At 41.5% G+C, this 16732-nt stretch overlaps 1 protein-coding gene across 2 annotated transcripts; it reads right to left on the bottom strand.

Annotated features, from left to right (window-relative positions):
- Positions 1–10148: 10148 nt before the first annotated feature.
- On the bottom strand, positions 10149–15737 carry steap4 (STEAP family member 4). Of its 2 annotated transcripts, none has more exons than XM_036539127.1 (5): positions 15490–15737; positions 14913–15364; positions 13081–13608; positions 12558–12722; positions 10149–10845 (listed from the first exon to the last, which is right to left on the bottom strand). In XM_036539127.1, exons 2-5 carry the CDS (start codon positions 15360–15362, stop codon positions 10576–10578), a joined length of 1413 nt encoding a protein of 470 aa, XP_036395020.1. In that variant the 5' UTR covers positions 15363–15364; positions 15490–15737; the 3' UTR covers positions 10149–10575. The 2 variants fall into 2 exon arrangements, with proteins under 2 accessions (XP_036395020.1, XP_036395021.1); XM_036539128.1 differs by having other exon boundaries at positions 15576–15737.
- Between the last annotated feature and the right edge of the window lie 995 nt (positions 15738–16732).

Genomic DNA, 16732 nt, shown 5'->3' with positions numbered 1-16732 from the left:
ATCAAATTTATTAACAATGCTTCCCACATTATTAACTGTATGTGTTGCTCCAATCATTCTAACCAAATAAGGTGACTAGCCATACATCTAAACCAATATGTAAAATAAATAGCTTAAAGATTTTAAGCTTAAAAGTTGTAAACTCAATAGATGTTGGTCATTTGTCCTTCAGCATAATCTGCTATTGCCGTCAAAGCCATGGGTACCTTTTTATCTCTGGATGGTGGAGACAAGCTACCTAACTAACCTGCATCTCCACAGGATAAATAAAGCTAAACATCCAGTCTGCTTTTAAGTTGTACATACATACATAATCTTTGATAAATAATATAGCTCACAAGCTTAGCGACATTGTCAATGGTGACCTTTTGAGTGTTATGTGTTGTGAGCTACTGTTTGCTGTGAACAAACACCACAAAAAAACTTCTTTAGGCTAATTAGTGATGATAATACTGCACAAACATGTAAATTCATTAGTTGAGTAAATTCATGGTAGGGGACCTGCTGATAATATCGTATTACTGATAGTAGTTTTGGTTCTGTAATTTAATTGTTAGTTACAAACCAATTATACGTATGCTAAAACATAATTTCAGTGAATTATGGAGAATATCTTGGACCAAGATTTTGTTGACAGTGTTAAGAGGAAACACAGACTAATAATGTAAAACTGTATTGATCAGATATAAAGTATTGCTAACTAGCTTGTACATTTGCAGTTGCTAGTGCCAGAGGACATCAGGGAAGAAGTAATGCTACAAAGCTTTAGATACTTGTGTGGGACTGTCAAAAGGGACCTTGATTGTATTTAATTCAATTTATTCAAATAGATTCCTCTGTCTCATTTAGGCATACCACCTGCTGTATACGGAATGCAGTGGTGTTGATTAACATTTCTGCTTCAACAGGTTTCAACAGAAGGTCTGTTACTGGTGACTTTCTGTTGCCATTACCTATTGCCAGTTTTAAACAGATTTTGGGGGTCAGGTGCTTTGCTACCAGCTTGGGGGATGTATTTCAATTTTTTATCAAAGTCTACACCTGCAACAGGTTTTCTAATAACACTCTTTGCTTGAGGGCGCAGAGCTTCTCCCCAAAGGAAAAGCCTCCCCCACTTTCCCCACAGCCTTCCTGTCTGGACTGAATAATCGCTATTCCACTGATTGTCAATGGAAACCACGTCCGACCGTACCCAGGCTAATTTGTTTACTTTCACCCGAGCTGCCCGGGCCTATTGTGGTTACCGATATCCCCGGCGGCAGCGCTACACAGCTTCTCTTGCCCTTTGACCTTTATACACTGCTGTCCTGTTGCACACGTGTTCTGCCAGACTTTGAACTCTCTTATTAAGATGCAGGGAGTAATGTTCACATTATCTATACTGTATGAGGGGTCCAGGGTCAGAATATTTGTGGTTCTGGGATGCGGAAATTGGACTAGTTGGTTCACCACACTTTTGCAGAAGCAAATGTGGGAGTGTTTAATTGCAAGTTCTCTGTTCATAAGCTTGCGGCTGCGGCTGGCATATGATGCATGTAAAAAATTCCTGATTCAGCATCTTCAGTTCTGCTACGGCGAGTGAAGCTTACAGTGCCATCTAATTGAATCTGAAGAGCATTAGATGTGATGCGGATATTCTGGAGTGACAAGCTGCCAGACAAGGCAACATTTGATGTGATGGTTTGCCTTAATTAACACGACATGCAGCCAAAAGCACTCTCTGTTTACTGGAGGTTTCCTCACTGCACGCAAAAGCATTGTGTGAGACTAAGCAGCAGGATAGGCAAGACACATTATCCTGCTGTAGCTATGAAAAAAACTAATTAAATGAATTACGCCATTCATTATTAATTTATTTTTGGTTTATTTAGTCATATTACAGCCTCATGCAACAGTTTTTTTACAGAGGGGGGAAAAAGCTAGTGAAAATATTTTTAAAAAACTGAACATTGCCTATGGGACACCTATTGGTAATCTGTTCTGTCCAGACTCTTCAGATATGCTGTGAAAAAAAATTAATTTAAAAATCAGGAAAGGTTAAATCAACACTCTGAAAAGGGTTCTGTTGGAAAATGATGACCAGAGGCCCGTTATAATCCTGCCAGTTTGGCTCATAGCACAGAGACAGAAAGGTTATGCTGAGGTAACAATTTGGCAGGAACAATACATAATTCAAAAGCTCCACAGAGTAATCAAGCACATCTAGCTAAGGTAGTGTGCCGCGAGATACCAGGAATATTAACTGGAATGATCATGTGGAGGATCTTTCATGAAAAAAAAAAAAAAAAGACATGATAGAAATGAGAGAAAATGCTTAAGTATAAAATCCAACATACGTATGTTGGATAAAATCCAACATAAGAGGAAAGTAGTCACATTTGCTACTCATACATGCAATATGTTGTGTGTGTATCATAAAACATATTTAACAATGTGTCACTTTGTAATATTGTGATGTGTCTGTAATCTTACACATATCTAAGTGGCACACTGAAATATTCTCTGATATGAGTATTACAATCTGATATGGGTGTGAAAATTATAATCCCTAGATTTTGTATCATGTATGTAAGAACACGCTGCGAATCAATTTTCAGGGGATCATTCCATCACTGACAGGGACTTCCTGCTGTTTGTTTTAAGATGAATAGCAGCGTAATCTGGGAGCATTTCACTGCCTTTGATTAAATTCATCCTGTTTTTTCCCTTTCCTCCATCTATCTGCCAGGAAAATGAACAGCTATTGTGCCTCTGTGAACTGTGAACCCAGAATAAATCCCTGTATAAACCTGAAAATGCAACTGTAACCATGTTTGGGGAAAACGTTAAAGTAGAAAAAAATCCATTTTCAACCAGGTTTGCAATGATAAAATGGGATATTAAAAAGCCATTGATGCTGGTCCGATGTCACATAAAGGTGCCTACCTTAAGATGTACAGTATGTCTCCAAGTGTTAAACAGACAGGATTGTAAAGGAGACTTAAATTGCCTCTTTAGCCAATCACAACTGCAGTGGTTGAAAACAAGCCTGGTTTTTGGCCTGAACTGGTACTGACTGCCCCTTCTTCAAATTCTTTTGAAGAGGCTAGACTTTGTGCTTTGAGAGATCTGCTTACATTCACTCTGATTTCATTAACATGGTATTTTTCCTCCTCTCTCAGCACGAGGAAGCAATGGCTGTGTGTGAGTATTCCAATGAATTGGAATAGATTACACAGCATGCTTTTTGTTCTCAGTTGAAGTTCAGGCCCAATTACTAGCCTATGTTATGTCCATGTGTGTATATATGTATATATATGTATATATATATATGTATATATATATATATATATGTATGTATAGATATATAGCAGAAAAGGCCAGCCAACCAGATATTACAGCACTTAAGACTGTTATTTCAAGGCAAGAAGCTTTATACAGACAGACATATTCAATGACAACTGCAAGAACATCTTGTCCTCATTGAACAAGACCCATTTGTTATTTATGACCCATGTTTACCAAAAATGGCTTGATTTTAGGTTTAGGTTTAGGTTAGGTAACAGTGTACATTTGCTTGAATGGAAGAATGCAATGAACAGTTTTACACATCACTTTTTTACATTGCTGGCTGTTTTCTTCATATGGTAATATTTCACATCTGTACACATAGTGTACATGCATGTACAGTCAGGTTATATCCTAGCCGACAGATTCGTCTTGTGGCAGTTGCATTTTTCCTGAAGATGTCTTCTTGCACCATCTATCAGCTGCGTGCCACTCAGCCACGCGACAGAAGATATGTCACAGCAATACTCAGGGGACACCCAACCATTTATTAATGCTTTTTGATTATGTCGTTACCAATGTCACTGTTGTCTGGAGCCGCTATTTGTCAGTGCTAAGAGACTTGCAGGCCCCACCCCCCTCTGACTTCTCCCTGGAGTCTTTGATTCTTTGTTCTTTCAGGTCATTCGAAATGTATGTTTTCTCCGTGCCCTCTGACACCAAGGGCATTCTAAGCTACTTTTAAATTCTCTGCCTTAAAAAATGGAGCCTGCCAATATTCATTACAGTATTTGATCTTTAAGGTAGGCCTTTTTCTTTCATCTGAAATCTCTTATTTTAGGTTGAAGCCTCAGATATTTTATGGGGTCTTTTTATTTTCCATCTTGTTTACTAAGAGAAGCACACCAAAGGTATGTTTAGAGCCTGTGAGATTTGAGTGTGAAATGCTGTTCAGCTAAATTAACCCTCAAGGGTAAAAAACATTTGGTGTAAACTTAGCATATATCACCTTCCACCCTCCACATGCAGAAGCATATCTGCTCCATCTTGTGGAGATTCCCTGCAGCTCTGTAAGACAGACTGGCATAAACCCATCTGAGACTCGGCTGTGAGTGAATCGGCAATAAATTTTTTTTGCAAGGCTGTGCTCTGCTACTAAGCTGTTTTTTCCTTTCTTCTTGGAGGATGTTTAAACTTTAATGTCCATTGCTGTGGTGTGGACACCCTGAGCCCAATACAGGAGGGAGCACCTCCTTGAGGTCTTCATCCTTTGACTTCTCTGAACATATTACATCAAAGGCCTTCCTCTAGGTAGGCCTTTTTGTGATCTCATTAAGTGTTTCTGTGCACACTGAAGACTGTTGTAAGAGTTCCCTCACATCAAGGAGGTACAGACAGAAGAGAGATGTATGGTTTTAACCAGGCACGGAGTGCTGAAATCAAAAGGGAGAATCCCACAGTCTTCATGTTTAATGCTCGAAATCTCCGCTCTCTGTACTCGAGAAGAACAAGATCTCATTGCTCAATCTCATATGTGATTTATGACTTTTCTCAAATCTAAGCCATTGTCCGCTGTAATAAGATGGTCCTTCCCCACATTGTTGCATAAGTGGATGTGACATGGCAATGAAATAGACTTGTTTAGTGTTTGGTGTCAGCTGTTTGCCGGTCAAATTGATTCTTTTGTCTGAAGCCCCCAACAATGGCTGTGAATCTTGTGGCAAATGACATAGCAGGTTTTGTGGATGTGTAATACATTCAGTTCAAGCTAGCCTTGTTGTCTGAGGGTCAGTGTGGTTCTCAGAATAGTTTCATGAATACTCTCATTCTGACATATTTTTCAGTAACAATGAAAATGCTGTTTGAAAGCAAGCCTTTCTGCTTAGCAATCTGTCTCCATTATGTATTGTCATTGTCAGCTTTGAGTGATGACAATTTTTTGTGCAATATTCTGAGCTCAGCTGTCAAAGATTAACAAAATTATGTAAAAATAAATAATAAATTAAAAACAACTTTAAATTGTTGTTAAAAGTTAAGGAAACAAAACAGCAGTTTTAATCCATGCATTTATGCAAGTGGCAATAATTGATGTGTACCTTTTATAGCGTGCTTCATATGCTGGTGTGGGAACACACAGTAAAATACATTCCTTATTCTTTGAATTGCATATTATGTGCTTGTAAGTGGTTGGGGAGTTGGAGACTTAGACCGGAGGTAGCAGGTATGGAGACAGTGTCTAGCAATGAATGATTCATGGCAGGCGCATGTTTTGACTTAGCACTCACATTAAAATTCCTCATCTGGATGTGTCAGGCCTGTCCGATCTGGCTGAAAGAACACAGAGGTAGAACTCAAAAGTATGCTAATGCTGGCATTAGTGGATGGAATCCACTCCATGTCTGTCGCCTTCCAGATATTAGGAGCACAGAAAAATAATTACGCGGGTGGCATGTCAGAAAGTTGAAGTCCTCTCCTGTAATTACAGTGCACCACATTTCTCATCATTACTGACACACAAATTGCGTGGAGCTCAGTTTTTAGGCTTTCAGCTACCATCACACATCGTACGTTTCTACTTCACTTTCAGCTGCTTAGTCCCCTTGTCCGCTTCCATACAGCAAGTCCCCAGCCGGTTACAACTGGGAGGCATGTTCTTCCTCTATTGTATGCTCTGGAGGTCACCAGGCCTCTGTGTTTCTCCCTCTCTCTCACCCCCTCCACTTTGTGTGTTTACTCCAGAGCTTGCCCCAGAGTGAACCCTGTCTGCAAATTTGGCCTGCGTGCTGTTTGACCTGGCTTGGTTCTAATGAGTAACCAGAAGCTCAGCGCCCTTTAGAGTCAACAGACTGTCTCAGCGGTCCCCTGTTTTGGCTCACGAAGCGACTTTTGGACTTTGAGGACGGCGGAGGTTCAGATGGCGGCGATCGATTACTCTGAACTCTGGCATGTAGAGTGAGGGAGTGAGTCAATGGGTACGTGGGAAACGAAAAGACCCTGTAAATGCAACTCATCCCATTTTGAATGGCAACAAAAAATTTGACATTGAGATGCCTCTGAGATTTGCCTCACCTGCTGTATAAGGACGGTGGGTCGGAGAAGATCTGTACAGATGATGCTACTGCACTGCTTTAATAATTTATCGGAGGGGTGGCGGTTCTGAACTGGGGATGGATCACATGAAAAGAATGGTGATGGTAACAAAAGCAATGTGTAGCAGGGGCCACGCGGACACTGATGGCTTGTAGGATCTCTTTCATGTTCCTGGTGAATTATCCTGGTGACGTCAGCAGGGTACGGTAGCCATGCATGGAGGCGTGGCGGTGCTGCGAGAAACAGTACGCGATGAGGAGAGCGATGGCGCTCAGTGTGGCACAGGCGAAATGTTGAACTGCTGCACATCCCGTGTCACGGGAGCACATCCACAGACAAGCATCAGATCGTACATAACACCCAGGCCACTCCGCTCTGCATCCTTGGGAAGACTGGCTGGCCCTCCCCTCTGGGGGCACACGTCCTGGTCGAGCCTCCTGTCTGTTGAGATGTCCCCATGTAGTGGAACAAAATTCCCAAGGTGGTGAGAATTCTGAGAATGGTGGAGGGACTGGCCCTTTTCCAACACAAGCTGAAGACAGACCTCTTCAGACTGCATCTCACTTTCACAACTAACTAGTTGTTGTAACACTTGAGTGTTAAGATAAAATATCCTTTATTTGTCCCACTGCGGGGAAATTTGCAGTGTTACAGCAGCATAAAGTAGAAAAAGAACAAGAAATAATAAAAATGTTGTTTTGCTTCTTTGTATAGTATTTTAATGGCAGTATTCAGTATGCTGGGATTTTAGTTATATCCCTCATACTGTATTTAGCCTTTGTCAGTTATGGCACTGGTTAGCACTGTCACGCTAACAACTTTGTTTAAAAGCAGTGTGGTATCTTCTGTGTGTATTGCTGTTTATGGGGCCTTATTATATGCAGTTACATTGCCCTCCACATTTACTCAAAAATATACATCAGGGTTAACGGCTTTGGGATGCCTCTTTACAGTCCCATAAGCTTCCGTTGAACCTCCATCAAGCAGAATATTGTAGATTTGTTTTGTTAAATTTTGTTTCAAATATTATTTAAAGGCATGAATAAGAGTAACCCTTTTATTATTTTGAATATGGTCCATTAGTTTTTTTTTTCTGTTCAATACCATTAAGATTAAAGCATCACATTTTAAACATTTTAAGCAGAAAAAAGATATAATGTTTATTTTTTCTTCTATTACATAATTTTTGTTCCCATTTAGCTAATAAATATGGAGGACACTACATGTAGATCACTCTGTATAAGAATTCCTTCTTAATAATAAGTTTATAAATGTAAATATAAATGTCCACTTCCCTCTCTGCATTTCCTCTCCAGTAATTTGCATCCATCATTGCATTTTTTGTATGTTTTTATGTGCATGTTTTTATGCAATTTTTTTTTGACCGGATTTTTATTTAATGTTTCATAAAGTGCACCCGCGCAAACTGTAATTTGTTCAAGGACTTCACAAATGAGTCAGATAAACCAGGTCTTTGCTTTAATTAGGTATCTGCTTATTTTTAAGCACATTAGTGAAATGTGCTGAGTGCTGATTGCCTGTTGCTAACTGTCAATAGACTCACTGGTTGAGAAATGACAGCGATGCGAAAGCCAGAAGCAGCCGATCAATTAACAGGCCACCAGGTAACATCAATGAACAGCTCTCATCAAGTGTCTCATTTCCCTCTCCTGTTCACATCTGCACTCCTTTCTGTGCACAATAAAGCTGTATGCGTTCTCAGAATTTCCTTTCCTGTGACATGTTTTCCATGGACTGGAAGTGACCGTGCTGTGACCATTTCTCATTCCTTTGACCCTCAGGCTTTCAGGGGAATTACAGGCCAAGAGGCGATTTCCAGATAATTTAATTTGACCGATTAAACAGTTGTATATATCCTTTTATCTTGCGCATTACACTGCTGTGATTTACGGTGGAATGCATCCTTGGTAACCACCTCCGTGTCTGAAAGGTCAGTAAAGTTAATGAGATAAATCTAATATTCCCTCTCATAAGCCGACTCCCTCTTCACTGGCCTCTCACGTACATACACTCACTCCCACGCGCGCACACTCAGACACACACACATGCATGCACACACCCACACACAAACACACACGCATGCACGCACCCATACACACATACACATACACACACACAGCGGTGAAATGTGCGCCAAATGATTGCCAATTTTAGCCGAGCCTCAATATTTGCAGCATCGGCATGTGGGGGGGTGAGGTGTCCCTTAACCGCAGGCCTCAATTTTTGATGGATTCTACTTCATGTCTAACTTCAGGGTGTAATATCCGTGTCGACACCCACACAGGAAATGAACCTAAATAATACATTATTTTTTGACTTAAGCCTTTATATATTGTTCCTAAATGTTCTATAACAGTTCATTCATAACAGTAACATAAGCTGTTTGATTCAGACAGTGAGCTTTTTTAAAAGTATACCTTATTGTCTGTGTCATAAAGATCTTGAAACAATATTTTTTTCATGGATTCACATATTTTTATTATTGCCTGAACAGTTCATCCACTTCTTTGGGCATTCCATATTAAGCCTCCTACTGCTGTGTACTACACTATAAAGGTTACTGAATATGCACAGAATCTGTGTAGTACTCATCCAATAAAACAAGGCCACTACTGCTGAACGTCTTCAAGCTGCTTTGAGATACTTGGCAACAGCTGATATACAGTGTGGCGCCACCCTACGGAGTGTGGTCACCTACTTAAACAACAAACAGACTGACAATTTTGAAGTGTCTTTTAAGAAAGGCCACACAACTTACTGTTAAAGTAAGTTATTTTATATTATCAATGCAGTTAAGTAAAAACAATCCTTTACATAAGATTTGCTGTCTATAAAGCATTTATTCACCACAGTACAAAAAAACCTCCATGATTTTTAACATGCGTGTACTTCACAAATGCGCATTAAAAATGTGGGTACTGTGTAGTCCTAACAAGCATGAAGTTAACAACTGAGACTAGTTATCTAACTGAGGTTGCAGTTGTTTGCTTACACAATGATGTACTGTGCCAAAAAAGCAAGTGCTAACACCTGCTTTTCAGAAAACCTCCGTGCCAAATCAGGCCTGGTGTGCAAGCCTCTGTGTGTAAATTCAGTGGAATGCTTAACGGATCCTATTAGTGAAATCCTCTCCCACAGTAACAAATATGCATATGAAAAATTGTACAAAGTCACACGGCGACGCTATCCCCAGAAACAGTTCTTGATTGCAAGTTCCACCAATTTTGACTGCGCAGTAAATCCCAGGCACATTTATACGAGACCTCACCGCCCGACGCACCCTTTAGTAAATCTGGCCCAGATAAAACTATGCCGAGCGAATATTATTGTAATATGTTTTATGGATTTTTGCATAAGCGGCATAGGCTGGATGAAAGAAAGCTTATGAAAAAAAGGCTTGCCTTCCTTCACACACTTCATTTATTGCATCGTTTTTTCAAAGGATTGCTCGGCCTTTATGTGATACATCTGCGAAACAACAGCAGCAAAGAGTCCTCGTTTAGGGAAGCACTCGACACTGCGTACATGGGCTTCATCCCATTTCATCTGACTGGCAATCAGGCGCATCCCTCTTTAGAAAGCTGATTAGCAGAATATACCTGCTTGCGCGTGCGATGAACTAAACTACATACAAAAACATTCAATGCATTTTTAAAAGAAGTCAAGGACTCAGATACATATCTTTTGAAACGAGAAACAATATCTTTTGCACAAGCCTACATATATAAAAAATAAAAATACTTCTAGGTTTTACATCTTATTAAAGTCTAATCATTAAGAGTGGAAATAGTACAAATTATGATCCAGGCATGGTCAGCTGTGACCGCAGCAAAATTTAATCACTGCTTCAGTTTCCAAACTGACTGTGGTACCCCCTGCAGATATTTGGGATATTGTGAAAGGTCAGGTTTCTTATTGAATACTTTATTTTTATTCATGTTTATTTATGTGTTAGATGGTATTGTCATATTTTGCTGTTTAAAATTTAACCATTTGAAGTGCTCATATCAGGCGTCAGCAAATTTAACCCCGCGCGAGCACTCACCACTGAATGCTGCCTTTAAGTGGTGACCCTGTTCGAGTCAATGGGATCCTGATATTGATTTTGTAAAAAAGAAATATGTGCTGGCAGAGTTAGGCAGAGCACTGGTAGATCTGGGTTGGAGGGCAGTAAAAGGAGGAATTGGCCCCATGGTTCTAGAGCATGAGGGGCTGACTGCTGGTGGTGCCGTTGACGCCCGCCTGCCCCGCTGGCTTCCTCTCCCAACCTTGCCGTATGCGAGTCACAGTCCGGTCCACGCACGGGGTGATGAGTACCAGCTTCAGAACCAGAACGATGCAGGGCAAAATGAGGGACAGCATGTATCCAGGAGGAATGTACCACTTATAGGGTCTCAGGAACTTGTCCCAGCCAAAGAGGAAGGTGTGCGCTGTACACAGGAGCAGGGTCAGGTGGCCTAGTTTGGACTGCAATGGGAAGGAGAAGCAGGATTGGATTAAAACATAATACAAATGCATTATGAGTTCCCCTCACCCTAATCACAGTGGAAGTCTGCACCATATAGGCTGTTTTTTATATTGGGCAATAAATGAATTTTGTAATTCTTCTTTCGTTTCGTATGCAACTCCACAGCAATGAAACTCTAATGAAGACCACTGGATGCATTTCGCCATCTCTTTCTCTCTGGACTAAACAACCTTACTGGGCATGGAGAACTGGACAGAGAGACCAGCAGTAGTGGACTAATCACTGTTTGTTTCAAATGGAATCGCACCAGACAATAACATCCATGTAAAACATATAAATGGCTTAACTGGTCAGTGGAAGCCATCTGAACTCATATAGAATTGACTTGTTGGTCTTTTTTTTGCAGTGAGCCTACAAATCAAATATGCATTCCTTTCTGATCACGTAGATAAGGGCTATGCAATGGTCTGTCTTCAATGAAAGTAAAAACGACAATAAAAAACACTGGGAATTCTCTGCCCCTAAGGTTTTGTGCAGTTTGAAACAGCTTAAAACTACATTTGTTTTGCAGCGTAATGCTGATTGCAACCATCTAGAGGCTGTGTATAAATTGTATGAACTGGCCACACAGTAGCTGTGGCCTAAACCAGTGACAGAACAGTGAGGCTTCTCTAAATCCCCTAATGTCTGGGGTTACGGTGTGCCGTCAATTACTGAATCATATCCAGCCAACCAAAAGACTTTGCGCCCTACACGAGAACAACACGATTGTCTCAAAATGATGAGCTATTCACTTCACATGGTAATTCCTACTACACTGGAACTTTTTAAACCTTACAAACATGCACTTAAACTCCTGTAAAACATGCAATGGAGCAGGCTTGGTGTGAGCCTTGGGTCTACCAGCTCACATGGACAGAGTAGGCAAAAGGGCAAGTGTGTGGTTTGGGACACTTCTGCTGCTGCTGTGGCTTCAAGCGACCACAGAAAATGACAAATATACTTTGTGTAGTCATATAAGGTAGCCAACTGAGCGTCTGACCTTTTGGAATAAAACATCTGGCCTAGATTTCACTGAGTGCAAATTTTCTTAAGTTGAACTAATTCATATATCTCAAATTACTTTATGAATAACTTAACATTTAAGACGTGGTGCCATTTTTAGACCAAGGCACAGGCCAATAGTGTTTGACATTTTATGTCAGTATATGAATTATTTTATTAATAACGCCCTTTGTGATTCTTTGGTTAAAAATATTCACTTTTGACTCACTGCATTAAAAAAAAACAACTTAATAATATAAATGACTTCAAATGTTTTTTGAAGACTTTTTGTATTTATGGGTAGGAAATTCTCCTCTTTTGCAGCCCTCTGTAAATGGTCCTTGTATCTTGCATCATATTATTGCATCAGATTGAAAATTTTAATTTGTCCAGAGCAACTAACAGAACTCACAATTTTACAGTGCATTCATCTGAACAACTTGACACTGATGCAATTGAAGTGAATCTTCCTAAAGGGTGCTGCAGGAGTTCACTGGAGTGAATTGCAATAATCACTACATTGCACTAGTGTTGGCTAATAAAACTCATTATACATTAATAGAGGTATGAGGTATTCTATTTCCAGGGTCCAATGTTAGTGGATTGCAGTTTTGATGTTGCATGTTTTACACAGTGATCGCTCTGAGAAGTATATGTTACACTGTACCTGTACGAATCGGAATTCCCTCCAGTTCATGGCATTGCTGACAGAGGGAAGAGAGGTTATTCCCAATAGGACAAAGAAGGCAAATCCCAGGACCCCAATGGAATAGTAGGAGTCTGTGCGCCAGGCCATGGTGGTGTCCAGCGTTTCCGTTTTGTTTCGTTTAATCTGTAAAAAGCAGGAAAAGATTGTTAACATTGCGGTTGCCTTCTCTGTTGTACACAAATGCTGCTGTAGTCTATGAAACAGACTTTAATATACCATCATATAAGAATCAACTTGTGTAAATAACAGGCACAACATTGTTCCTCTAAATATAGCTTCTCTCATACCATAGTAATGAAGTGGCAAAAAATGTGTTTTCTGTATATATATATATATATATATATATATATATATATATATATATGTATATAGTTTTAGCCACAGTAATGCTGTAAGAAGGACTTGGTCTAAATATATTTAGCCTCAGAAACTATATCTGAGTGAAATATAGTCATCTGGCAATCTTTGATACGTTGCTCACCTGGGAGATGGTCCAGTCGTTCAACCTCAGTCTGACATAGTACCTGATGGGAATGATTAATGTGTACAGGACGTGAAGGAAGGCCAAGGCCAGGGCCACCAGGCCGAGCTGCTTCCGACAGAGCATCCATCTGTCCAGCCAGTCGGGGAAGCGGCGGTACTTGGTGCCGTTGTAGAGCTGCAGGAAGGCCGCGATCACGCCAGGAAGGTAGCAGAGCGCCAGCATGATAAGCGAGACAATCGGGAAGACCTTGTTGGCCAGGGAGATCATGATGCGGAAGGAGTTGTCCTTCCCGTTGACCACGGCGTTGTAGACGACATCCTGGATGAGGACGTAGACGAAGAACGCGGCGGTGAGCCCGGTGGCGATGGCCATTGGGAGCCTCCACAGGGGGAAAAGCAGCAGGGGGTAGTCCTCGATCTCCCCAGCTACGCGGAGGGAGCCCCTGTCCAGGGCCGTCAGGCCAAGGCTGTGGGCGATGTCCACCACCATTTGCTTTGCCTCACACTGGTCTCCGCAGACAAAGACCTAGGTGAAGTAGAAAAGCCCCACACATTATGACACTGCAGCAAAGAGAATAAGTCAGTGGAACCTGCTCAAGAGGCCAGTGATTCTCTGAGGCAATTAAGCCCAGGAAAATGTTTGGTTGTCCATCTATTTCCACACATTTGCTTAGAGCCTGCTTTCTTTGCTTGGTGTTCATTTTAAAATGCATGACAAGAGGTACTGGACAAATGAAATTTCCAGGCTCAATTAGACATAATGATGAAAATTATGATTTCAGGGTAAACTGCTGTTCAGTTTTCAGAATGAATGGCTCCAGGTACGCTTTAAAGAATTGTGGAAACAGTGTAAAGCAATAGTGGTGGATAAATGTTTTTGTGAAGGGTAGAGTACTGTCCTTTGATGTACATTGCATCACTTAGATTATAAAAAACTTGCATCAGGCTGTATAAAAGACCTCTAAATTAAATGCCACAGTGGAGTAAGCACCATATACATAATCCAAACACCTCTATGATGTGTTTATGCTGGTGAGTAAAACTGTTTGTATGGCTTGAAATTACAGCAGTAAAATTCCATATCAGCACTCCAGCTTTTTCCATAGGTTCCCGTTTTCACCAAACAGCACCATTTTTCCCCCTGCCCCCTCAATGGTGAAAATGTCGGTTTGAATTAAAATCTAACTCCGCAGCGCTCCACTCCAGAATTAATGGAATGGCGGGGCCAGACTGTACCTGTAAACAAACACTGTCCTCTCTCCATCACAGCCCTCTTGTTTTCCCAGACACAGGGAGAGGGAGAGAGAGCTGTGAAAAGGAGGATTCAGAGCCGGAGAAAAGCAATTCTGCTCAGACTCCAGGGGCTGTGGTGCGTTACCATCTGTAGACTGGATATCTCACAGCGGCCAGGAAAGCAGGCTGCAAACCTGCACTCCCCCACCAGAACCGGGTCACTCTTGTATTGCAGAAATCCAATGAATGGCACAGGAAAAAAAAACTAATACTATTTCTATAATGCTTACATCACAAATTATTGTTACATTGTTAATTATTGCTACGTTATCTTCATTTCAGGTTACGCTCAATGAAGTTCCAGGATACCAACCATCAAAGGTGTTGCAGTCGGCAATAATCTGCTTCCCCCCCCAAACTAGATTTACATTATAGTATCGCTGTAACCTACACACGCTGAGATTACTTTGGGCTTACTTGCTTTCAGCAAAATAATGTTTTAATATTCAGTAATGCCCTCTTGGTAATGCCTCTGAATAGAGCTTGACACATTGCATATCCCAATAATCCTTTTTCAATTGAGTAATAAATCACTACCTGGCGGTTTGCATCCAGCCCCCCAGACTGCAGCGCCCATGCAGAGACTGTGTTGAAAGCTTTGACAACGGAAGCTGCCGGAACCAGCGTGCTCAGGTACTCCGCATTGGACTCTGGGTACTGGTTCCTCTTCAGGTTGTTGCTGACATCCACCAGGACCTTCCCTGCCAGTCCTTCTGCCATCTGACCCAGGAAGTCGTAGTTTTCCCGGTGCACAGCGACAAAAATGACCTGGGCGGTCTGGGCAGCCTCCGCGTGGCTCAGCACCTGGGTCCCCTTGGGCAGGAGGCTGGAGTCCTTGGGGTTCCGGCTCCCGAACACCACCCCGTACCCAGCTTGCAGCAGCCGCAGTCCCAGGGAGCGTCCAAAGTCACCCGTCCCGAAGATGCAGATGGTCCCAAGCTTGCGCTGAATGCCTGTGTCACCCATGGCGAAGGAGTTGCTCTTCATGTCTGCAGAAATGCACAAACAAGACAGTCACACAAAGTCATTGAGAACAGAACCACACAAAACTGAGTTTACAGATTGCTGTGAATCCCTACAGATCTTTTAACCTAATTAAAAAAGCAACTCAAACCTTAGTGTGTCTCTGCAGAAAGAACAGATTCTCCCCTCTAGAGTTTGACTGCCCCAGTGAGGTGAAAGATTCCCTCGGTTCCTCACCCTCTGCAGTCCTAGCGTGGTGTGTCTGTGTGGTCTGTCTGTTGAGTTACTGAGAGAGTTCTGCTCCTGCTTTCCTGTTTGTACTGGAGTGTGGTTGTGGCCTGTCCCAGAAGCCTCTGAGAGCCAACTGGATGGAGTCCTATTTCCCTGTCTGACCTAGGAAAGTCCGGGGGGGGAGGGGCAGGGAAAAACACAAATGAACTCCTCTCTTTTATCTGTTGAGATTTTTTTTGAGCGAGCAGTCTCTGAGAAGCAGCCACTAATTGTGCAAGAGTGGAAACTCTGACAGTTTGCAACCAAAATACAGGCTGTTTGTTTGGCACCACAAGTACCACATGGATATGGATGTCTCCGTGTCCAAACTTCTTTCAAAGCTACATACCACTGTGATTTTAGACTCTGTTGTAGTGATTTTACAATTTAGCAAAGTTTATGTACACATAGACAGGGGCTTGTGTGACTTAAAAACATTTTTTGCATTGTATTTTGTCAAATGTAGTAATTAAGTGTCATGACTGTTCCACAGAGTGATGTGTGATAAAACAGTCAATATTGTTTTCTAAACCTTAATCTGTAAATCTGTGCATCACACTTACATGTATGCTAAAAACCCCTGTCTGAGAAAAAAGACAGTGTGTCACACACATCCAGGATTAGAGACCTGTTAGATTGTCTTAGGACTTTGTTACCATTTGCTATGTCAGTGCTGCAGACTCCAACAAAGCTGAGCAATCCTGTAATTATAAAAGAACCTCAGATATGACATCATCACCCCACTGCTTACGAGTCCTGCTCCTTGTGTGTGAAAGGTTGGTGCTCAGCCAGACCTAATTGTGTTTGCATTTCTGTTCCCTTCACCTGTAATCTTTGTTTTTTGTTGTTGGGGGGGGGGGGGGGGGGGTGTAAGTTCAACTCTGGATGTTTTCTTCTCCCTGGTTTTAAAACTTCTCAGAAATGCACTGCAGCTGCGTCTGGTTAAGACCGTTAGATTGTTTTTACACATGACAGAAAATGGTGTCCAGCTGCTGACTCCACAGCGTGTGGATTGCCCAAATTTCCAAACTCAGCACTGCTAGCATGTTTTTTTGGGGAAGATTTTGCTTTGAATCTGAACCTCATCTGAACTCCTCCATTTTTTCAATCCTAATGTGTACAGT

Source organism: Megalops cyprinoides, chromosome 10 (genome assembly GCF_013368585.1).
Source record: "Megalops cyprinoides isolate fMegCyp1 chromosome 10, fMegCyp1.pri, whole genome shotgun sequence".
NCBI classification, from domain to species: Eukaryota; Metazoa; Chordata; class Actinopteri; order Elopiformes; family Megalopidae; genus Megalops; species Megalops cyprinoides.
Note: the sequence above shows the minus strand (reverse complement) of the source record. Positions and strands in the feature narration are given on the sequence as shown.

Coding starts and splice junctions, on each gene's coding strand:
- steap4 (XM_036539127.1), bottom strand. CDS start 15,362: ATGAAGAGCAACTCCTTCGCCATGGGTGACACAGGCATTCAGCGCAAG. Junction 13,609..14,912: donor GGCTGGATGCAAACCGCCAG/GTAGTGATTTAT, acceptor TACTTCACCTAG/GTCTTTGTCTGCGGAGACCA. Junction 10,846..12,557: donor GGGAATTCCGATTCGTACAG/GTACAGTGTAAC, acceptor TTCCCATTGCAG/TCCAAACTAGGCCACCTGAC.